General features: G+C 55.7%; 1 protein-coding gene across 2 annotated transcripts in view; it reads right to left on the minus strand.

Annotated features, from left to right (window-relative positions):
- Positions 1-22,609, minus strand: part of SDK2 (sidekick cell adhesion molecule 2) — a 246,206-nt gene that overhangs the window by 13,621 nt on the left and 209,976 nt on the right. Inside the window, exons 33-42 of one of the 2 annotated variants that reach the window (XM_074319611.2) lie at positions 21,476-21,611; positions 19,887-19,943; positions 18,535-18,636; positions 18,258-18,373; positions 13,162-13,348; positions 10,658-10,795; positions 7,760-7,921; positions 4,829-4,954; positions 1,588-1,752; positions 150-290 (exon numbers count right to left, since the gene is read on the minus strand). In XM_074319611.2, coding sequence (XP_074175712.2) covers positions 150-290; positions 1,588-1,752; positions 4,829-4,954; positions 7,760-7,921; positions 10,658-10,795; positions 13,162-13,348; positions 18,258-18,373; positions 18,535-18,636; positions 19,887-19,943; positions 21,476-21,611 — 1,330 coding nt within the window. The remainder of the gene's footprint in view (positions 1-149; positions 291-1,587; positions 1,753-4,828; positions 4,955-7,759; positions 7,922-10,657; positions 10,796-13,161; positions 13,349-18,257; positions 18,374-18,534; positions 18,637-19,886; positions 19,944-21,475; positions 21,612-22,609) is intronic. The other variant, XM_074319612.2, reaches the window with a different exon arrangement.

The raw sequence follows: 22,609 nt of genomic DNA on the forward strand, positions 1-22,609 counted from the left end.
GGAGCTGGAGATTGTATAGGAAGCCTAGGCTGCCCCACCTATCAGAGCAGATGCATTTCCAGGGCTGAGAAAGACCCTTCCCCAACCACTACTGCCACCCACGCTGAAAGGAAGGCAGACACGTGAAAGTGCAAGGGCTGCCAGCTCACCCGAGTCTGTCTTCTTGGCGTACTTCTTGCTCTGGCCCCGGATAATGAGCACAAAGACCAGGAGCAGGATGAAGATGAGGCCGACGAGAGCGATGACCACCAGGAACCACCACTCCTCGTAGAACGGGTTGGCTTTCTGGGCTGGAACATGGATGGGGTGTCAGGGCCAGGGCGGTCAGCCCCCTTCTGCCTCCAAACCTCCCACTCTAGCTGGGAACCTACCACCTGCTCTCAGTGAATGGGTAGGTGGGGTCTGTGCCCTCTGAATGAGGTCGAACCTAAGACAAGGTTAGTAGGGACAGTTTCATCTCAAGTGCCAGCTCCAATCAACTGGGCTGTTTTAAGGCATTCTGAGGTTGCTTCTGGATTCACTAGGAAAGAGAGCCGGGATTGATTAGTGATGTCTGCTGAGACACGGGTTGGCGTGCAGGAAGGGGAGTGTGCTTGCTATTTTTCTTTGTTTTTGTTTCCATTGCTACCCATGGTCTACCTTGATAGGCAGACCCAAATTTGTGTTGGAAATGTGCTTGTCTGGCCTGCGGTGGGCCTGGGAGAGTTTCTCCCTGCTTTAGCTGGGAATGAGTCTTCTTCTGGTAGCAGAAAGCAGGGGGAGTTGGGAGGGTGGACATGAGTGGGTCTTTAGAATGCCTCTCCAGGTGGGGCTCCCATCTTTCAAAACCCCCAGCATTACTCTTTCTGCACCCAGCAACACGCTGCTGCCTGATGAAGGGCTGTCTTTTATGTCAGTCCTGAAGTGTTTATTTCCCACCATTCGGTTCTATCAATCTGGGCAAGGGTGAAAGTGTGTGGGAGGAGGGAGACGGCCAGGTTTCTGAAACTCACCCGGTGAGGGTAAAGTCTGAGTTATAGTTCTGCCTGAGGGATGAAGCCTTGGTATGAAAAGTGGTTAGTGGTTAGATGTGGGGCCATAGGTTTCGATATTAGAGTCCTTTGTGAGCTGAGACATGCTGGATGGGAAAAATGAGAGGCGAAAGGGGAGGATGGCAGCCCACCCCACCCAGGCACTGCTCAGTCAGGTCCACGAGGCCTGTGTTCCACTGGCTGCTGACTCTGTTTTGGGGGGTGGTTTCTATGGAAACACACAGTTTATGGCCTGGCGCCCTTGAATCCCCTAGGCGATGAGCTCACGGAAGCGCTCATCTTGGGCCCACTGATTTGTCTACAAGCCCACTGGGCCCCCTGCCTAGGGCTTCTGCTGTCCTTGGAAAGGAACCCTAAAGCGTCATTGTCCCCAGCTTCTTCCGGAGTTGAAAGCTGACTCAGGCCCTAGCCCTGGGCTCACTGCTTTGGAGCGCTGAGAGGACAATGCATTTTGGTCCCCATGCCAAGGCTCCTGATGCTCTCCTGCCTTGCCTCCTTCCCCACTGCCCAGGCTCTTCCAAAGGGCGCCCCCATCCCTCACCCCACAGGCCAGTACCTGGTACAGACTGGGAGGGGCTGCTGGGAGTGCCAAAGCCATAGTCATTGACTGCGATGACCCGGAAATCATAGCTCACGCCCGGCCTCAGTATGTCCATGCTGAACGTGTAGGAGGTCACCTCCTTGGGGATGTCTTTGATGAGGATGTCCCATAGCCCCTCGTCTGCAAGAGCAGAGAGGGGGGTGCTCCGTGAGGGGGAGGCCCCCCCCATCCTACCTGCTGCTCCCTGAGAGCCAGGCCTGTTAACACCAATCTCCAGTGCTTGACACGTAGTAGGTCCTCAGATTTTTTTTTAAAAGATGCCTTTTGTAGTATCTGACATTTTTATATTTTCTGTTAAAATGTCTATAAAATATTAAAAATGTGTAATATGCAGAAAATACTATAACGAGCAGCCCAATATCACCATCCAGACAAACAGAAAGACCACTTTCACCCTTGTAGGCAGAACTCTACATATTCTGTTTTCTGTGTCATTAAAAAGCACTGGTCAACATCATTTTAAGTGACGGCCTAAGCCTGTATCCTATGGGTGTAACCTCTGGGACTTAACAAGGCCCCTATTTTTCTGATTCCTGTTCCTATTCAAAAAATAAGCAGAGTGGCATCTGGCAAAAAGAAGCGGATGTGTGTGTGTGTGTGTGTGTGTGTGTGTGTGTGTGTGTTTTAAACAGCTTCGGGAGGGGTTGGGGTCGCCTGTGAGGGTTTGGTCAGCTTGCCTGGGTTTGATGGGGGCCCGTCTCGGGTCCTCCATACTTAGAAGCAGAGGTCTGAGGAGAGCGAGGGGCCAGAGAGGAACGGAGGGATCCGCTGTCCTCACAGAATTCTCCTGAGCCTTGGACACACCTTCCGTCTCACGTGTTTGGTTGTGGGTGCCCGCCTCCTACACATCACATCTTTTGTGTAATGTCTCTTTCTCTCCTGCTAGGCTGTGAAATTTCTCAGGGCAGGGTTCATGCCTAATTTGTCTTTGCGTGGGCATCCCCTATTGTTGAATAAATGAACGCCAACCCTTCTTCCCCGGCCTCTTCAGAGCGCTAGGTGCCCCAATTTCAGTACTGCGTGGCCCGAAAGCTAAGTGTTGGGGTGCAAATCCATTTTCCTCCGGGAACTCTGAGTTCTCGCATTCACGGCCATCACAGTGATGATAATAATGATGGTGACAATATGACAGTGACAACTCACTCCTCATCAAGCATGGGCTTTACTTTTTGTACCCGCAGCAACGGCGAGAAGGAGAAACTGTTGTGCTCATATTACAACTGAGCAAACCAAGGCTCAAAGAGAGCTGAACCCATCTTCCCAAGGCCACACAGCCCGAAGTGGCAGAGCTGGGGTGTCATCCCAGAGCCGTCTGACTCCGCCGGGCACAAAACTAACTCCCTCTGGGTGCCCAGGATGGTATCCAGTACAATCAGTGTTTGCTGGATGGGCTCGTCCAGGCCCCTGCTGTTTCCCAGAAGCTGGAGCCTCCTGCCTGCTGTTTGACCCGCCTCGTCCCGCCCAAACAGAAACAAAGGGTAAGGCCAGGGCAACCCAGAAATTGCTGGAATGTCATGCTGTGGCTTTGGCCTCCCACCCTGGGAGTTGGCTTATCTGTGGGGCGGGTTCCACTGGTCGGAAACCTCGAGTGAATCCCGCACCCCCTCCCGCCCTGTCTCAGTGCCTGGCTGCTCTCGGTTCATAGAAAGCAGGCGTGTTTAGTTGCTTCTGCCCAACAAACAGCATATCCTGAAGACAAGGAGGGTGAGACCATATACCACCATGGGCATGGGGGTGCCCACCCATAAGAGGCGCCTGCTCGCACGCAGCTGCAGGGAGAAGCATTCCCTGTGCCCTCCATCCTCTCCTCAGCGCCTGCCACCCCATCACCAGCCCCCTGGCACTGCTCTGAGTCCGGACCCTTCAAGGGGTCCCGGCTTGATCTTTCCTCTTATCCTCAGTCCTTGGTCCCACCTGTATGGGTGAAGTCACAGCCCCCAAACCCGGAATACTGGGTCCCATGCCAGGCCTCCCAGGGAACTCAGGAAAATCAACAGGGCCAAAGTCTGGAGCCAACATTCCACAGCCTGGCACCTTGGCCGGCCAACTTGGGTGGAAAAAACAGGCTCAGGCCCTGGTTGGGAATAGCACACGGCGGTCTCCTGGCCAACTCAGCAGCTGGCATTGGAGGGCCGGGGAGGGACCATCTGGAGTAGAGCGACAGCCAACCGCACACATACCTTCCAGCTACACGTTGGATCTGAGCTGTTAGATGTATTAGCTATTTTCGACTGTAATTATTAGCCTAAGATTAAGGCAATGACGGGGTGGTAGCGGCTTCCTGAAACCACTGGAATTAACTATTAGCTATTGAGGTGACTAGCGCTCAGCTACCCCGAGGAATGACCCATTTGTCACTGGGATGTTTCGATGCTCCTATTAGAAGTAGTAGCTACCGCCATGCCTGACTACTTCCCAGTATGATTACTGTTTACTGCTTGTACTGGAGCAGCAAAGCGTTTTCCTTTTTTTTTTTTTTTTTTTTTTTTTTTTAGTTTCTCCACTTCGATCACCTAATCACAGGTCCATGGAAGACCAAGAACAAGCCTCCAGCCTTCACTGGCTCTGGCACCTCTGATTAACTCGGAAGCCTAGCAACGGATGGAGTTGGCAGTGGCGAAGGGCTAAGGGGAGTAAGGGGAGCCGGGAGAAGCAGGTGTCGTGACAACAGTGAAACAGGAGTGTGCACTGCAGCCCCCTGGAGTGACTTCTCAGCCACTCATCTCCTGATGGCTTTGGAGGTTCCTGTGATTCGATTTCAGGCGTGACAGGAGAGGGTGGTACAGTCACAGGGTTTGCCAAGACAGTCACGACGTCAGAGACAGGTCTTAAAGAGGCAGCTGGGGTCGCTGGGGGACAGCCGGCCTCCGTGGGGGGCACTGGTCAGTGGGGCTGTGTGGAGGGCATGGGGGTTTATCCAACGGGAGCTAAACTCTTGCTTCTCTGGCTTCTTGAATGAGCCTCCACCTGAGCTGGTCCTCACCTGGCACTAAGCGCCATTCTCCGGGGGCCTCTGAGGTCTTCCTTAACTAAGGGTGCACCTCCCTGTTTTCCACTCACACAGGCCACCTCTAGTTTCACTTGAAGCAGCACAAGCGCCATCTCAGGTGACACATGTGCCAAATGGAGGGACTCGGGAAGGAGGGAGAAAGTGAGACGTGGACGCCCGCTCCACAGGAAGAGGAAGGGGGCGTACCTGAAGGCCGGGCCTCTATGACGTAGCGGGTGACGGGCCCTTTGCCAGGGTCTCCGCTGGACCAGTGGATGGCGATGGCAGAGCTGTACCGCACGATGATGGGCACTCCAGGTGGTCCCGGGGCACCTGCAAACAGCACACGGTGGGCAAGAGATGTACAGAGCCAGATGGGTACCCAGCAGGAGGGGCTGGGTGACAAAACCAAACGGGCCAGCGTCTCTGGAAACCCTGCACGTGCCGAGGCCCAAGGAGCGTGTCTCAGACTGGGCCTGTCGGATCCAACGGTGTTCTCCTCTGCGTCACCCATACCCCCCGAATTCTAAATTCAGGGGCAGGAAAGGGTATATGGGGTGAAGCCAGAAAGGTCTCTGGCGCAGACTGAGGAGACCCAGGTTCCTACTTCTAACCCAGAACCATTAGATGGATGACTGATCAATTCACGTAGCTCTCCGTTGCCTCGGTTTCTCTATCTCTAAGGGCCTTTTGGGATGTAAGGCTTGAAGGGATGTGTCATGGGAGGCAGTGGGTGTGATAATGGCAGAGAGCCCGTGATAGAAGGAAGTTGGTTTTGGAGGGGGAGGCTGGAGGGTCCCCCAACATCTCTCCTGGCCTGTGATGGCAGTGTCCTCCCTACCTCCTGCCTGAAATCCTCTGACACCAGCTGCGTTTGCTATAAGACAAGGAGAGGGGACACTGGGACTGCAGGAGGTCCTCGGCCTCTGCTGTAAGAGGAGGGAGAAGAGACCTGCGCTCCCCTGCCAGCTGTCCCGGTGTGGCAGGGGCCTCAGAGTAGCAGCCAGCCCTGCTCTGAGGCACTGGCCCCAGGAGCCAGAGCAGCATGAGTTTACTTCTGTAATAAGAAGAGTGAGCCAGTTCCATCTGCCAAGGGTCCCGAGCCCCTACTGTCTGGGGGTGCCCATGCCTATCCTTGGTCCTCCCAATGCCCCCCAGGCCATGACCCTGTGTGCTGTCACTCACATGCCTGCTCCCCATCAAACGTGGAGGCCTGTATGCCCACAGCCAGGCATGTAGCAGGTGCTTGTGGAACAAGGGAATGAGACAGTGAATGGTGGGTGACTGGCTGTCTGAGCGAGTACAGGGTGGCCCCTGTGGATGCCTGCTGGGAAAGGAGCTGAGAGTCCAGCACCGGATTCAAGATTCTCTGGGCCCAGGAGAGGTGGCAGGCCGGCCAGGAGGCCAGGGACGCACTAACGAAGCTTGGCAGCCCACTGCCCACCCTGCATCCAGCCCCAACCTGGGACCTAGGAGGGCCTGGCCTCGTTTCCTTCCTTCCTTCCTTCCCTAATGTGCGTCCTGCCTACAGCACAGGGCAAAGGCAGCTGAGGGACGGGGGCTGTGGAACATAACCCAAGGAAGTGTGAAGCGTGAGGTGGGGGCTTCAGAACCCACGTTCTCGTTTTGCCCAGGATGGCACTCAGGGCTGAGAGAAGGTGCTGTCGTCTCGTCCTAGACCAGAAGCGTCCTGCACCCAGCCATTGCCTGGCCCGGAGGAAACAGGTCACCAGGCTGTACGTCTTCCCGCTTTGGACCCCTCCTCACCTGTACCCACAGGGTACAGCTCAGATCTTCCTCAGGGGCCCCCCACCTCCTCCGCATTTCCTGCCCCCCTCTTGCCCCCAGCCTGGGACCCTTCAGCGCTCAGGTCGGAACACTCTGTCCTCCAGATGGCCGTCTCCTGTCCCCATGCCGCTGCTGGCCCTGACAGCTCTCTTCCTGTTTGTTTCCCAGGGAAGCAGGCTCAGGTGAGAGGTACGCAGGGAGGGGCTGGGGGCAGGTGCAGGGCAGAGCAGGGCAGCTCCCGGGCAAGCTTACTCCTGTAGTGCTGTGGGTTTTGTTCCAATGAAGCCCAGGAGCCAGACAGCTTCTCTGCTGAACAAGAGGCGGGAGTAGAAAGTACCCAGAAAGAGACAGAGGAGTGGCCAGCCTGAACCCGCAGGGAGGGCAAGCCTGCCCGAAAGGTGAGAGGCAGCCTCTTCAGGCCCAGCTCACCTCCCAGAGGCCGGGCTAAGCCAGACCCTGGTCAGCGCCTGGCCAGTGGGGCAGGAAGGAGCCGGAGGAGCATAAGGAGGGGGAGGGGGGTGGGGAGGAGGGATTTTAGGAAAAGTGTGGGATGGCTGCGTTCCTTTTCAGGGAGGGAGGGAACAGAATGGTCTGGGAGGTGGCTTTGGTGTTCAGGATGGGATATCCTACATAAGAGACAGGGACCTTGGAAAGCTAAACTCAAAGCTAAAGCTGAAAAATTCCTCCAGCCCAAGGATCCCCTCAGAGGTGTCACAAACCCCAAACTCTGGTGGCTAGGCTCCCCTGCCCTCCTCCTCCCCTCCCCTCCCGCCTCAGGCCCAGAGCACTACTGCCTGTTCCTCTCTTCCCCTCTTCTCTAACCTTGCCAGCCTCTGTCGCCTCTGTCCAGCAAAGACGTGGCCTGGCAGGTGACCCTGCCTCAGGCTGGGCCAGACTCCTCTTCTCACCTCACTGCCCTCCAGAGCAGCGGCTCTCTTAGCCGGCACCGAAGAGCCACCCTCAGCTCTCGTTCAAATGCACATTCCCAGGGTGGATGCTCAGAGATTCTGATCTCCTGAGGCCCAGGAATCTGCATTTACCGCAAGAATTCCAGAGGTTCTGACGTAAATGGCCTCCTGAGAAACCTCTGATGGTGCAGGTGACCCTCTATAGCCCAGCTGCCTTTCCTCCCCCCACCTCGCCTCCCCCCAGGCACCCCCCGCACGTGCGAGCTCCTGTGTGTCTGCTGTGTCATCAGTCCCCCAACCCACGAGCTCCACCACGGACCTTGTCTTGCTCATCCCTGTGTCTCCAGGCTCTAGCGTGGCTCTGGACACCCCTTCAAACTTGGGTGGCTGAATGCTGTGTGTGGAGGGTGGCAGCTTGCGTGTCTGCCCAAAGCATCCCTACCTTCGCCTGGGCCGGTGGTGATGTTGGCTTCGACCTCAGGCCCGTACGTGAAGGTCTTGGCTCTGATACGGAACCTGTAGGTCATGCCCTCTGCCAGGTCCTTCACCTTCAGCCACAGAGGGCTATTCCCCTTCACATCCACCGTCACGATTTTACTGACTCCTGGGGGCAAAGCAGAGCATGTGGGGACTCGGGGGCCAGCGAGGGCTGTGGGGCAGGGGCAGCGACACTGCCAGGGCTGTGTCCCCTTGGCATCAGGTGGGACCTGCATCCTTGGCCACACAGCAGTGTCTCCAAGACTGTTTCTCAGGCCACTGTCCTGCAGGCTGTTCTTAGAACAAAGGGTTCCAGGGCTAAGTAAGTTTGAGAAAAGCTACCTACTGACTGCGTGTCTGCGGAATAACCACAGGGACCATTAGCATCTAGAAGAAAAACACAACTCACCATCCGGTGTAACTGGACCATTGTACCCCAAATATATGTTATCCCTGTTTTTTTCCCCCACGTCACAGGCCACCGAACTTGAATCCCAAGGATCCCCTTTCAGGAAGAGTTTCTGTAAAGGCAACACAGCCCAGGGGACACACCTGCAGCCAGCTGAGGACAACCTCAGCTCCTGCTGCCAGGACAACCTCAGCTCCTGCTGCCAGGACAACCTTAGCTCCTGCTGCCAGGACAACCTCAGCTCTGCCTGGACTCCCTCATCCTTCTTGTGCCAGCGAGGGCCAGAAGCTCACACCGAGCCCTCCGCCAACTGTATCCCAAATCATGACAACTAGAGGGGAGGCCTGGGATGGTTTTTAGGAGGTGGGAGTCTGTGCTCTGTGGTTCACAAACCAAAATCCTCCTGCCCACCAGCCTCCCCAAGGGATGGGACTAGCTTTCAGCTCCCATGTCTACCAAGTACACCGGTCGCCACTGGGAGACGGGCTCTACAGCCTGTGGGCTGGGCTCAGACCCCAGTGCTGGCCCTGGGGGTCTTTGGACATGTCCCTTACCCTGGCTTCAATTTGTTCTCCTACTGAGTGAGGGTATCAGTAGCATCTTAGGCAGGACGTTATGAGGTGGAATAAAACAGCAGAGCACCTGGCCTGTGGTCGGTGCCCAATCTATTTATGGAATGAATGAAGTGCTAAATGACAGAGCACTGGGCTCTCAAGAGGTGTTTCCTACAGCAGTGAAGTGACCTGTGGGGTGATGTGCGGCTATGCCTTAGGATCCAGGATAGCAGCTGTGGGTATCTGCTCCCTGGCATTTCTGAGCAAGCCAGCCCCTCATCCTCTTGGGCCTTGGTTTTCTCTACCAAGGGGAAAGGGGTCGCTGGATTCTGGGGATCTGATGCTGCCGGACTGAACCCAGGGCTGAGGCATGAACCGGGGACGCAGGCACTGTGTTAGCCAGGCTGAGTATCGTCTAGCCACACACAGGGCTCGAGGGTCCTAATCATTGGCTGGGCCATCATGGGCAGATGGAAATATGTAAGGTGTGGGGTCAGCCATGTGGTCCAGACACTGCTGGATGGAGGAACCAAAGGCAAAGCATTCACCTCTCAAGGTGTGGGAGTCCCCTGGGCAGGCCAGGTGGAGGCCGCTCTGCTGAGCCTGGGCCGTGGGCCTCGGCTTCCTCCCCATGACCTCTGTCCTCTCCTTCCTGTTCTCGGGACAGTTGGCCCCTTTCCCGGGCCCTGCACCTGACCACATCTCCTGGGGCTGGCTCCTCCTCGGCATCCTAGCATACAGGGCCACTCTGCAGGGCAGGGAGCTGCTGGCACACAGGTGGTAGCAGAGGAAACTGAGGGCCATTGTTCCCTCGGCTGACCCAGAACTGCTGGCCTCTGCCGCCTTCTCAGGGCTCCACCCCTTGTTCCGGCCAGGCTCCATTGTCGGGGAGGTATGAGCCCAGAGGCGGTCACCTCTGAATGCCAGGACGCCACCTGATAGGCCAGCCACATCCCCATGGCCTTGCTGGGCTCTGGAATTGGACGCAGGCAACTGGGAGCCCAGTCTCCTTCCCACCTCTCTAAGTAAATAGCCGTGATTTCTGGGCTCAGCCAACATCAGCCATGGTGGAGCAGCCCCCTGGGGGAGAACAGGACGGGGGTAGGGTCTCAGCCAGGGCCTAGAGGGAGAGCTGGGGGGCTCTGAGGACTGCTCAGATGAACGGGGCTCAGGGTCACAAAGAGACAACCTGCAGAGCAGGGTTCATACCTGAGGTTCACAGAGGGAACAGGGGTGCAATGACCCCCCCAAATTGTGCATCTTTCTGGGGAGAGGCTGTAGGCTTTTATCAGATTCTCAAAGGAGTTTCTGACATCACAAAAGGCAAAGGAGGCTGAACTCAGAGTAAGGCTGAGACCCTAAATTTGGGGGAGCATGCATAGGCTGGGACCATTGGGGAGCCCCATCTTCATGAGCCCGACAGAGACCTGTCCCCTTTGGAACGTTCTATCTCTCACAGGTCTTCCCCTCACTGCTATTCACTGGCAGGGAAGAATATACTTTAAAATCCTCTCCTGGGAGTTACTGTGTTTCCCCGAAAACAAGACCTAGCCGGACCATCAGCTAATATGGTCTTAATATAAGAGTCTTATTTTATTATAATATAAGAGCAGGTCTTATATTAATTTTTGCTCCAAAAGCTGCATTAGAGCTGATTGTCTGGCTGGGTCTTGTTTCCGGGGAAACAGGGTAGGACACCAAGGCGCCATTCGAGTGTTGCCCCCAATGTGCTCTTGTTTCACCTTCGAATTCCCTCTTCTCTCGTCCAGGCCTCAGTTTCCCGTTTATAGGCTGGGGAGATGCTTGCCCATGGACTGTGCAGTGATGGTGGAGGGGGACCCCGTTGAGAAGGAGCCCATGCAAGGCAGGTTTAGGGAGCCACGCTGGGGCCCCCACTTACCGTCCACGGGGGTGCAGGGCTCGTACACCAGCCGGTAGCCCTCCAGGACACCGTTGGGGAACCGTGGGGCCTCCCAGGACACATTCACCGAGGTTGTGGTCAGCTCACTGAACTTGACTGAGCTGGGAGCGCTGGGGGCTGCAGGGGGGAGACAGCACGCGGCTTTTGTTTCTGCTTTCTCTGGACTTCAAAGCCCTGTTCGGCTCTAAGGAGCCAGCCAGAGCAGTGGGGTTTGGGCCAGAGAATAACAAGAGAACAGACCTACGTGCAGGAGGGCTCACCAAAGGTCACTGGACCCCTCCCCTTCCCCAATAAGCCTTTAGCATTCACTTTCCAGTGTCAGAGTCCAAGAATTGGGAGGAAAGGGGATTTGCTTTTTTCTAAAGTTGGAGAACTCAGGTTCCTCCTGCTAAGCGGCCTGCACCCTGGTTAACAGCCCAGGACACGCCTATGTTGCACCCCAGGGTCTCTGCAGGGCCAGGCCATGTCTTAGCTTTGTGGGGTTTGTCTTTCAGCTTCCCTGGTGGAGAAGGAAGGGGGTCTCAGAGCATTAGGTGGGCATTGAACAAGGTGCCAGAACTGCAGGAGATGCGGCCTTTCCCTCATCTCCAGGGGCCCAGCGGCCACACTGCCAGGAGCAGCCAGAGCCAGGGACCGTCAAACCCTCTGGAAGACATGTTTTCTTGGCTTGAGAACCCTGAAGTGAAGCAAAAACATGGGGGTTGGCGGGTTCTTTGGGGGAGGACAGAGAGGATGGAGAGAGGGCATCAACTGGGCAGCCTCCCAAGGTGGCTTCAGCGGGATGACCAGGCTATTGTCGTCCAGGGCCACCCCCACTGAGCTGGAGCTAATCCCAACCCTGCTTCCGACAGGCCCCGTCAGTGAGCAGTCTTTGAAGAAGGAAGCCCAGAGCAGGGGGCCTTTCCTGCCTCCCCTTGCAGAGAAGGACGTGGGACAGAACACATTGTCCTGCTGCCACAGTGACGGAAGCTTCCAGGCCCCCAGGGGCTCCCATCCGGCTGATGACACTGACAGAGAGTGGCCAGGACAGGCAGGCAGACAGACAGACAGACCCTTGGGAGCCGGTACAGGGAAAGCGTTTTCCTGGAGCCGGAGCTTGTCCCTGAATAGGACAATACTTAGGAGCTGACTCCATGGGCCTTGCTCTCTCTTTAAGAGGAACAGCCATTTACAGAATAGGAAACAGCAGGTTGGAAAAGGTGCTTAAAGGAGGTCAGCACAAGAGGCTTGTATGGAAATCCACGAGGAGAGAACTCCGTGACAGGCAAAGGAAGGGGACTCGTGCAGTGAAGACAGCTCAGGGCAAGCTCAGATTTCTGAGCTCGAGCCTCTGCTTCCCCACTGACCAGCAGGGGGACCCTGGAAACATCATTTCCCAGGCCACCCTTACTCACCACGAAATGGGGCAATGCCTGCCCTGCCCGTTCCCAAGGCTTCCGGAAATATCAAGTGTAATCATGCCTGAAAAGTGACTCTGGGCACGCTATAGAGGGCTGGCTCTGCACGTGTGGGCAGTAGGACTCTGCCCACCTCTCTCCTCTCCTGTGCCCTGCCCTACCCTCCAGCCTCCAGACGAGCCTCCCTGCCTCCATCCTCTCTTCTCCATCAGTCTGTCCCTCTGCACAGCAGCCAGTGCGATCTTCTAAAAACATAAACCCACTTCTGCCGCTCAGCTGTTTAAACCCACCAGTAGCTTCCATCACACTTAGAATGAATCCCATCTTCCTTCCAAGGCCTCCTCGATGACCTGACTCTTGACTATCTTGCGAGCCACCTGGCTTTCTCTCTGCCCCTCTAATGCCCTCCATCCTCCAGAGTGCTGCACCTGCTGTTCCCTCTGCCCGGAACACCCCTCCTCCAGAACTTCCCACGGCTGGCCTCCTCTCCTCACTCAATGTCAGCTCAGATGTCAGCCCTTCAGCGAGGCCTCTGCAGGCAAACCCATCCAAAGCCATCCGGCCGCCCCCTGCCTCTGTCCTTAGATCACTCACACAGCCACCAGAGCGTCATCCATCTCTGCACTTGTTTATGACCTGCCTCTCTCCCTGGGTGGGGGGGACCTTGTCAGTCTCCTTCACTGTTATGATCCCAGCATCGAGCATAGTGCGGGCCCCCAGGAGACGTTCAATAAATGCTTGTGGAGTTTACAAAGCGAGGGCAATATGAGAAGTCAGGTGGGAACAGGCAGGGAACAGAAGTGGGCTAGCCATTGGCAAGGAAGGCTATGGGTGAGAGATGGGGGGAGGATGGGCGAGATCTGGGGGCTCTCTCCAAGGCTGTAAGGGGACAGCTTCTTCTTCTGAGCATCACATGCTGGCCCCTTTGTGGGCTGTGCTCTCCCACTCTGGAGAGTCCCATGGGGACTGGGTATCCAGCCCAGATGGGATAAGAGCCAGCAGGTGGGATAAGACGCCTCCACTCCCCCAAGGGCCGTCCTCCACTTCCCAGGCTGACTACCCCCCTCCCTCCAGCCTTCTCCCCACCTGCTTGCTGGGTCTGGCCCCGGGTGGGGGTGCTCCGAGGCCCGTCCCCCGCAGCGTTGAAGGCTGCCACGCTGACCATATAGGTGGTATAGCCAGTCAGGTTCTTGAGCTTTACGCCGTTCTCAGCCAGGAAAAGCGTCTTCACCCGTTCTGTGAGGTTCCGCTGCTGGTCTTCCCAGAAATAAATCTGCCGGGCACAGACGATGTGGCAGTGAGGGACACCCCGCTTTCCTCCTGCTCCAGCGTCTCAGACACACCTTCATGTGTACCATCCACGCACGGGGACAGTAGGTGTGGGTCACCAGGAAATAGTATCAAAGCATTGAAAAGCTGTTTTTGAAACCCTTCCAGAACCTTCCTTTTCTACTATTCAGTCTCTGCTAGGCTGCAAACCCCACAAGACCCGCTGTATGTTTTCTGCAGTGCCTGCAGGACTGAGCATGGCACCCATACGTGGGCCCTCAGAATGTAGCTATTGGAGGGATAAACCTGCTTTGTTCTGCAGGAACCTGAGAGGGGAGGTAAGTGCAGGGTAGAGCCCCCCCACCCCCGCCCCGGGAAGAGTGGGGTGCAAGGACCAGCGCGTCGCATCACCTGGGCGCTGGTGATGGATGCAGGGTGTCAGGCCTGCTGTGTCAGCGGCTCCAGGTTGACGAGCCCCGCCCCCATCTCCCATCCCCGTGATTCACCGGCACGCGCAGTCCGGTACAGAGGCCGGCCGGCCTGCGGCTGAACCCCAGCGCACCATTTCCTAAGGCTGCGACATGGCCAGTGACGTCCCCAAGCTGCAGTTTTGTCGTCTGTATCATGAGGCTAAGGACTCCCATTTCCCTGGACCAAGGTGAGGAGCGAAGGTGACAAGGAGGAAAGAACGAAGGTGCTGCATGGCTACGGGAGATTTCGGTACAGGGGCATAGCAGGTGTTCCACGGGGCTTCCAATTACTTCATGTTCAGCGAGATTAACACCCCAAGTCAGCGACTCGCCAAATCAGATTCGGCACTAGTTTTAGAATTCTGACCTGGGGCCGGCCAGAAAGCTGCCAACCCCACGCCACGTGGAGGATTAGAGAGCATTTGGCGCCACCTGCTGGCCGAAGGGGTTTCTGCATGCTACTCGCTTCTCAATTTCTCCGTTTGCCTGGAGGCGGCTAATGAAAGTGAGAAACAGCTAATAAGTGTCCCTGCCTAGCAAGTTAGAATGGTGGTTAGGACATCTCGTTATCATGAAATCCTTGCTTTTCTGTAACCCTTTGCTCCCCCCACCCCTTTTTAAACAGAGTCTTCTCATATGGGTAGATGAGTGAGAGGTAGGGAGTCATTCATTAAGTCACTCATTCATTCACTCCTTCACCCATTCACAGTAACGGGGATATAAACAGTAGACAAAGTTCTTGCTGAATTTGGGGTACCGGGAGAAGGTCAAGGTGAATGCTAAAATCTGGGTGTTATCAGCACGTAGGTACTACTTGGTGAGAGTGGATGAAGAGAATTAATGTAGATAAAGGGTCACAGACTGGTTCCTGGGCCTCATGTTCAGGGGTTGGAACAACAAAGGAGAGTGACGACCAGCCAGTAAAGGAAGCCAAAAGAAGAAAGCATTTCTGGGAGGAGGGAGAGAGCTGCCGTGTCAAAAGCCAGTGCTAAGCCAGGTGGGAGGAGGCCTGCATTTGACCACAGACGATCATGCTGGACTTGTCACGGCCTGGACAGGAAGAGCTTCGGTGGGGGTGGTGGGCATGAGAAGCTCCTTGGAGCAGTTTCAAGAGAGATCAGAAGTGGGGGGATTGAGACAGTCACTCTTAGCTGAGGACCCTTCACTGAGAAACCTCAGCGATCAGTCGAGGCCTCCACAAGCTCCCTTCGCCACCGGTACCACCACCTGCCCACGTGTCTGGACCCTCCACCTCCTTCCTGCCACCACGACTTAACCGTCAGCTCCCTTCTAAGGCCACCCCAATGTGTGCACCAAATCCCAGCCCCTCTAACCTCCTCCGGGACCTGACCCCACCACAGCTTCCTCTCTTCCTGAATCATCAAAAGTATCCTCTTTCCAGCATCATTTCTATCAGCACAGACACAAGTTATTTCTTCCATCTTAAAACCCCCTCTGTTGACTGTCTTTTTCTAGCTCCTACCCCATTTTGTTACGTCCCTTTAAAGCAATCCCCTCAGAAGGGATATCAGAGCTCGCTGCCTCCCCTCATTCTCCCTCAAACCTCTCCAAGCAGGCATCCCTGTCCCCAACTCTTATCAGAGTCACCCATGAACTCGTGAACCGGTTAACGCAATAACCTAGAACTCAGCAAACTCCTTAATGAATATTTTAGGCTTTGGAGGCCACACATCTCTGTTGCAACTACTCAGCTCTGCCCTTATAACTCAAAAGTAGCCAAAAGTCATTCGTAAACACATGAGTGTGGCCCTGTTTCAATAAAACTTTATTTACAAAAACAAGTGGAGGGCCAGATTTGACCCATGGCCTGTAGTCAGACAATCCCTGAATAACTGCTTCCTAGATTTCATCTTGCTCGAGCTCTCAATAGTAGTTGGCTCATCTGATTCCTCCCTTCTTCGGGATGCATGTTCTTTATGTAGGTTCTGAGAATTCACTCACTTTGTTTGGTCCCAAAGCTCCGTTTTTAGTCTTGTGTTTTCTCTATATACATATTTAACCTCCAGAATTTCAGTACCATTTATGTGCTGAAGACTCCACAATTCACATCTCCAGCTTAGACTTTCTCTCTTGAACTCCAGACACCCATTCCATGTCTCCCCTTGGACAATCAACAGACGTCTGAAACCGACTCCAGCTCTCTCCCTCAAGCCCCCTCCTTCCACCATCTTTTGTTTTCTTCCTGTTCTGTAACTGGAAGCTCCATCATCCAGTTGCTCAGAAATCCTTGTCGCTTCTCCTCTCACACACCGCCATTCAATTGATCAGCAAATGCTACCAGTGCTACCCTCGACCTAGAGGGCAAACACTTCTCACCTTGCTCCCACCTGGCCTAAGTCACCACCATGTCTCATCAGATTATTCAGTGGCCTCTTCATGGATTTGTGCTTTCCCTGTTTCAGACTACTCTCCACAAAGCAGCCAGTTCAGCCCTTGAAAGACCCAAGTCAGACTTGTCCCATCTCTGCGCCAAACCGTCCATGGCTGTCATCTCATCCAGTGTGAGGGCAACGAGGCCCCAGCCACTGCTCAGACCCACCTCCCATGACGCTGCCCCCCACTCACTCTGGGACACACAGGGCTCTTTGGTGGGTTTTGTCCGTGCCAAGCACTCACTGACCCTAGGACCTCTGCTCTTGTTTCCCCTTTCTGGAATGTTCTTTACCCAGGTCCATGTGATTCATGCCCTGTTCTCTCTCATTTTTGCTCAAGTGTCAGCGTCTCATTACGTCTTTCCCAAATGATCTTATTTAAACTTTCAAACTTCCCCCTGGATCTTTGTCTATCCCTGTAACCGGCTTAATTTATCACCATCTGGGGCTGTCATTTGTTTTGAATGTTGCTGGTCTCCTTCCCCTACAATTTACACTCATCTTTTCTCTTTGCTTTATTCTCAGCACTGAGAACACCGCTGGGCACAAAATAACTGCTCAATAAACACGCATCACTGAAAGACTATAGCTGCACGGACGTGCCGGCCCGTGCACACACCACTCCTTAGTTTGACCCAAATGCAGTTCATCTCGGCTGTGCTCACTGGTTGGTGACACAAATATGTCATTAATGTTAATCGATGTGGATGTTACTCCACATCTGGGAGGTGGTGATTGCATTTCCCCAGTTAACGTCCATGGCTGCCATCTGTGGGGGGATATATGGAGTCTGTGCACCCACACATTTCCCGAGTCTGCATATTAACTGGAAACTTCCACGCCTCGACCGTCTGGTGGCTGCCACACTGTTGCAGGCTCCGCCCAGCTCCTTCTTCTTCCCATGAAGGCATATGCTTGGGGCACAATATTTAGTTTTCCCAGCTGGCACTCCTGGGCAAGGACTCCAGGGGTGTCATCCATCCTTAGAGTTTCTTTGGCAAGACGCCTTTCCTCTTTCGCCTCCTTCACCCCAGATGGAAAGAGACACCTATTCTGGATTCTGTCTGATGCTGGGGCCGCCGGCATTAACCAGCCGTGTGACTCGGGCGAGCCCCTTACCTGTGTGGAGACTCAGTTTCTGCCTGTGCTGTGAAGACTGACCATGCCAGGTGGTCATGCAGTCCCTGCCAGCCCTCACACGCCCCATCCACCACTGCCACGGGCCACTCTCTGGAGTAACAACCAACCAGCAGGAGTGAGGGTGCTGATAAACACTGGTTTGGGACCTTGGCCCCAAACGCGGCCAAGGGCTGTGTGTCCCAACTGCTCCAGCCAAGGGGGCACAGTAATATTATCACTCTTACCACCTCTTCTGGTGGCTGTGTGCTCAGTGCTTCCTCCCTGCCCCTCGTGGGGTGACAGCCGGCACACCTGAAGTCTGACTCTCTGTCTCTTGCTATTTTTGGGACCTCGCCAGGCTACCTAAACTGGGTCTCAGTTGTCTCAGCTATACAATGGGCACCACCATTTATAATCTGCCAGCTTTACAGGACTTTCAAGAAAATTAAGGCGTCCTAAAGGGCTTTGTGACTGTTAGAGACCAATTGAATCCTGTCATAGCACATGACATCATCCCAAACTCAGAAGTGATTCTTAAATGGAGATTTCTAAATCTTAGACAGTGGTCCTTTGCTAACTGGCTATCCAGTCAGCATCAGTGTTGTAACTCGTGTTGCCCAAATCACCACTTTGCGGCGTCTACTGCTGGCATCGGAGCTGGTGGGCTGGGGAGGGGTTGTGCCTGGAGGTGATAGAAGCCGAGGCTGGGCCTGAGTTTCTTGCAGCCGAGCTCAGCCTGCTCTCAGGACTCGGCAGAGAAGGGGTACGGTTTTGATCCAGCCACATAATACTTCTATGGACTGTGTGCAGACAGCCGAGGGCGCGGGTGCAGAACTGAGGGCTTCTCCTACCACCTCCTGTGGGTCACTCATAACCCCTAGCCTGGCCCTCTGCCCCTCTGAACCCTCTTCTCTGCTGGAGCGCCCCGTACCTTGTAGCCTTGGATGTCTCCATTCTGGCTCTCCAGGGGGGGTGGCTCCCATGTCACGTCCAGCTGTGTGGCCGTGGCACTGTGGACGGCCACGTTGCGGGGTGCTGCCGTGGGCACTGGAGAGTGTAAGGGGCGGTGAGTGTGTGATGTCAGTAGACTCCAGGGAGGGGGAGGTGGGCTGGGGCAGCTTGGGGCCCTGGGACCCCGTATCTCCCCTGGCTGGGCTTCATGGAGGCGGCAGAGGCATGCTGGGGTCTGAAGGGCAGGCTGGTCTCACCTGCCTCCCCGACAAAGACCTCCTGCGGGGGACTCAAAGGCCCCTCACCCACAGCATTGTACACGCTCATTCGGATTTCATATCTCCGGTGCTTGTTCAGGTCTGTGGGTGACAGTGGGGGAGGGGAGAAACACACAGAGGTCACTGTCCCTGCAGAGGACGGAGTCAGCATGGCAAATGAAGGCTGTGGGGAGGCTGGCGTGAGGCACCCCGTGATTTTAGTCCCCGTAGGAAGGTTCAAGGAAAGAACAGGGAAGAGAAAGGGTGGCCGGGGGTGGGGATGGGGGCTCCACCTGCTTCCTGGGGCTCGGGACACAGATGGCACTGGTTGGCTTCCTGGCCAATTGTAACCATACTCTACCCATTAGAGGCTGAAAGGAGCACTATGAACATTTGTGCTGACACTGGTACGAACTGAGACTGTCCTGGGCACACCCGGTCATAGGGCACGCCTGCCCTGCCTGTGCTGGGCATAGCGGGTCACAGGTCACTCCTTCCCCACATGGCAGATGCTTGAAAGTTTCCAGCTCCTCACACACGGGCTCAGCCCTACAGGAACGGGCTTATTGGCTGTGAATTCTGGGCTAAGAAATCCTGGGCTTTTGCCGAGTTTGTGGCGCTTGGGTAGAAATGCCTGGACAGAAGCTGCACGAGGGGAGCAGGTGCAGGAAATGGGCTCCAACACCCTGGGTGGGGGTCTCTGTCCCTGCTAGAAGAGTGGCTGAAAGTTCCCACCCCCTCTCCGAGCTCCCCTCCCCAGGAGGAAGTTCCACCCTCCCCCGGAGTAGGAGTGGGGAGTCCGCCTAACTGAACTGGCCACACAGCCTGTGCAGGCCACTGGTTGAGGAAGAAAGGAGAGGGACAGTTTGGGGAGACCCACAGCTGGGACTTTAGAAGCAGAGCAAGGGCTAGGGCCAGGTATCCGGCAGGAATGTTTCCTGGTCCCTTAAGGAAGATGGGGACGGGCCTGGGTCTGGAAGACAGAGCTGTGCCGAAAATGCCTTTGACAGGCCCGGCCGGGCAGCAGTGACGTGGACGTCTGCCCATCGAACCGGCCACTCCTACCATGGAGCCCCTTGTCGGCGTCCCCCAACCCAGAGCACAAGACAGCGCCTGTTCCTTTTCCATTCTGCGCCTGACAGATGACAGTGGCCTGGAGGAGACTTTCCCTGGTGACTCCTACAGTTTTGTGTGTTTCGGTAAAGTCACATGTGCTAAGAGGGGTCCCATTCTTCAAGCAGACGGAGGTGGGCACACCCTGCGGCCTGTGGTCAGGTGTCCTCAGACGCCCCGCTCCCCGTCCCTGTGGAGGGTGTGGGCCCTGGATGGAGCCACCGTGCAGGGAGACTTACTGTCCAGCTCGTACTGCGTGAGGCTGGGCCGGGTCAGGTTCCGCATGGAGAACAAGGCTACCAGGGGGGAAGGCGGAGGGGCCAGAGGGAGACAGCAGACAGAGGAGGTTAGTACACGACCCCTCCACGAACACCCCGGTGGGGGGTTGGGCGGGAGAGAACAACACACAGGCTGCGTGAGGAGCCAGGGCGGGAGGAAGGGCAAGGCGGCAGCTCCCAGGACAGTGCTGCCCCGCTCCAGTGCGCACTGGTCTGAGGTCACAGGGAACCGGGAGCCCCTTGGGCCCCCTTGGAGCGCGGCATCCTTGGGGACAGCTCTGGCGGATCCTCTCAGTCCCAACTCGCTCCCCTGCCTAAGGCAAAACGCCTATAGAATCACCATGAAATAGTGGTGTCATTAATTTCCCCCTGTGAACCAGAAACTATTTTACTACCAGGAAATATGACTGCATTATTATACACAGGCAATTTAAAACCACAACTGCAAGCACATGTCTGCAAAATAAATAAATAAAGGAACGCAAGCGGTTGGAGTCGCTACTTCCGAGTTTCCCTATTAATGTGCCTTGGCTGCGCGTTCCATCATTTTGTTGTCTGCTAATTCTCGCTAGAAGACAAGGCACAAAAGGTTTAGGGGACTCATGGGAGAGAAACACAAAATGGAGACGGTTTTAAACGGCTCCTCGTCTTCCTGCAAGTCTCTGCTTTGGTGAGTGGTCACCATCTGCCTGGGTACCCAAGTCCTCTGGACTCCTCCCTCTCCCACCTGCCCCTTTGTCCCCAACACGAGTCATTCATGGAGGCTGCAGCACCTCATCTGTTCTACGGGCCCTCAGTTCCACCCTAACCTGACATCAAGGCTCCAACCTCACACTCTTACCTACATCACTACATTAGCCTCGAACTGGCCTCCCTGCCTCTGAACCCCATCGCCAGCCATCAGGCCACCAAAGTAACCCTCTTAACCCTAAAGGGCAACAGGTCATTTCCCTTGTTTGTGACACTCCCTGGAATTTCCACCTGCCCTAGAGGGAGACTGGGTTCTGAGAATTCCAGGGCAGAACCGTGACCTCCCCAGAAACCAGAAGGGGCCAGACTGCTGTCCTTGGGACATGACCAGGCTTGGTTTTTGGTCTTCCTTCCCACCTCAGGCCCTTTGCACATGCTGGGCTCTCCCCTTCCCTTTGGGCTGGTTGACATGGAATCTCCATCAGTGTCAGCACCATGCCCCACCCCCCCAGGGAAGCCTTTGCGGGCTGTCCTGGAATTCGTCTTCCATAGGGGTCATGCCAACGGTCTTAGCCATCTATCTCAGGCTTTAGTTCTTGAGTTCCTGGCTCCTCCCCCAGGCTGCGAGCTGAGAGGGCAGGTACCCAGTTTGTCTTGCTCACTGTGTCTGGGGCATGTATAATAGAATGGGTTCAATAAATAACTACTTGCTCAGTGACTGAAGGGGACAGGGGTGAGAGGCACACACAGGGGTGGACAGCAGGGTTTTAGGGTAGAGGGATCCCAGGAAGCTGAGACTCCAGGCAGGAGGTGAGTGCACCCAGCCCACCCTGCCCCGACTCCGGCCGAGTGTCACTCACAGGTCAGCTCTGCCCACTTGGCCGCTGGGTTGTTGATGCCTCGCAGCGTGAAACCCCTCAGCTCATCGTAGAGCAGCTCCCGGTACCGAATCCGAAAGCCCAGGAGGATGCCGTGGATCTTGTCCTCGGCTGGTGACTGCAGGGGCGTGGGGGAGGGAGAGGGGCTGCACCACCACGCTCACCCCTGCCCTCGGCTCCTCTCTCCCTCCCCGTCTGCTTCCTGTGGCCACAGAGCAGACTGAGTCTCCACCAGGGAAAGGAATCGAAAGGACATTGAGCAGTTCCTGATCTACAAAGCAGTCCAGTGAGGTTATTTCATCCCTGCAGCAAGCCCTGTGAGGCAGGAAGGACAGGACTCATCGTGCCGTCCCATTTAACAGAGCGGGAAAGCGAGGCTCAGTGAGGGGACGTGCCCAAGGTCACAAAGCGTGCTTGGGGCCCCCACCTGACCCTGACTCTTCTCATAGGGCTGGTCCTGGCCTACAACTCCCTGACACGCTCACCAGCCCCACTCAGCCTGCTCATTCCTCTGCCTACAACCTGGCCAACATTTCCCGGACCTTCCTGTGAGCCCAGGGTCCTCTCCCTGCTCTCACGCTGGAACAAGGGCAGGTGTGCCTGTGTGCGCCACTGCCCACTCTGCCTTTATTACCGTTTTCTCCTTTGCTTTCCGCTCCCCTGCACAGCTGAGTTGGGGAACAGGCTTCTGGAGAAGGTGGAAGCTACTTTTAATGATACCTCTTTAAAAAACCCTGCTGGAACAATCTAACCTTTCATTTTTGCTCCTTAATTGCATCCCCGGCTGCTGTGGGCACGTATCGGCCCCCTTTGCTGCAAAGGCCCTGGTCTGCTCCAGCCTCTCCTGGCTCCCCACTGTACTAGGTCGTTGTCATTTGAGGGATGCCTCCTCCATGAGGCCTTAGGCTGGGGGAGGGCTCAGGGGTCCCTCCTCGTTTTCCCTTCAGGGGGGCTGCAGGTGGGCAAAGGTTGGCGCCTGCCCCTTTGAGCCTGAGAAGTGGAGATAGGAGTTTGTCACTCTGGGGATTCCGTGGTGACTCATCAAGTCCAAACGCTGGACTTCAGAGAGGACAGGAGGGTCGCGCAGGCACATATGGTGGACTGGTCTCTGAGACA

Source organism: Rhinolophus sinicus, chromosome 12 (genome assembly GCF_057876585.1).
Source record: "Rhinolophus sinicus isolate RSI-liver-muscle chromosome 12, RSI-T2T, whole genome shotgun sequence".
NCBI classification, from domain to species: Eukaryota; Metazoa; Chordata; class Mammalia; order Chiroptera; family Rhinolophidae; genus Rhinolophus; species Rhinolophus sinicus.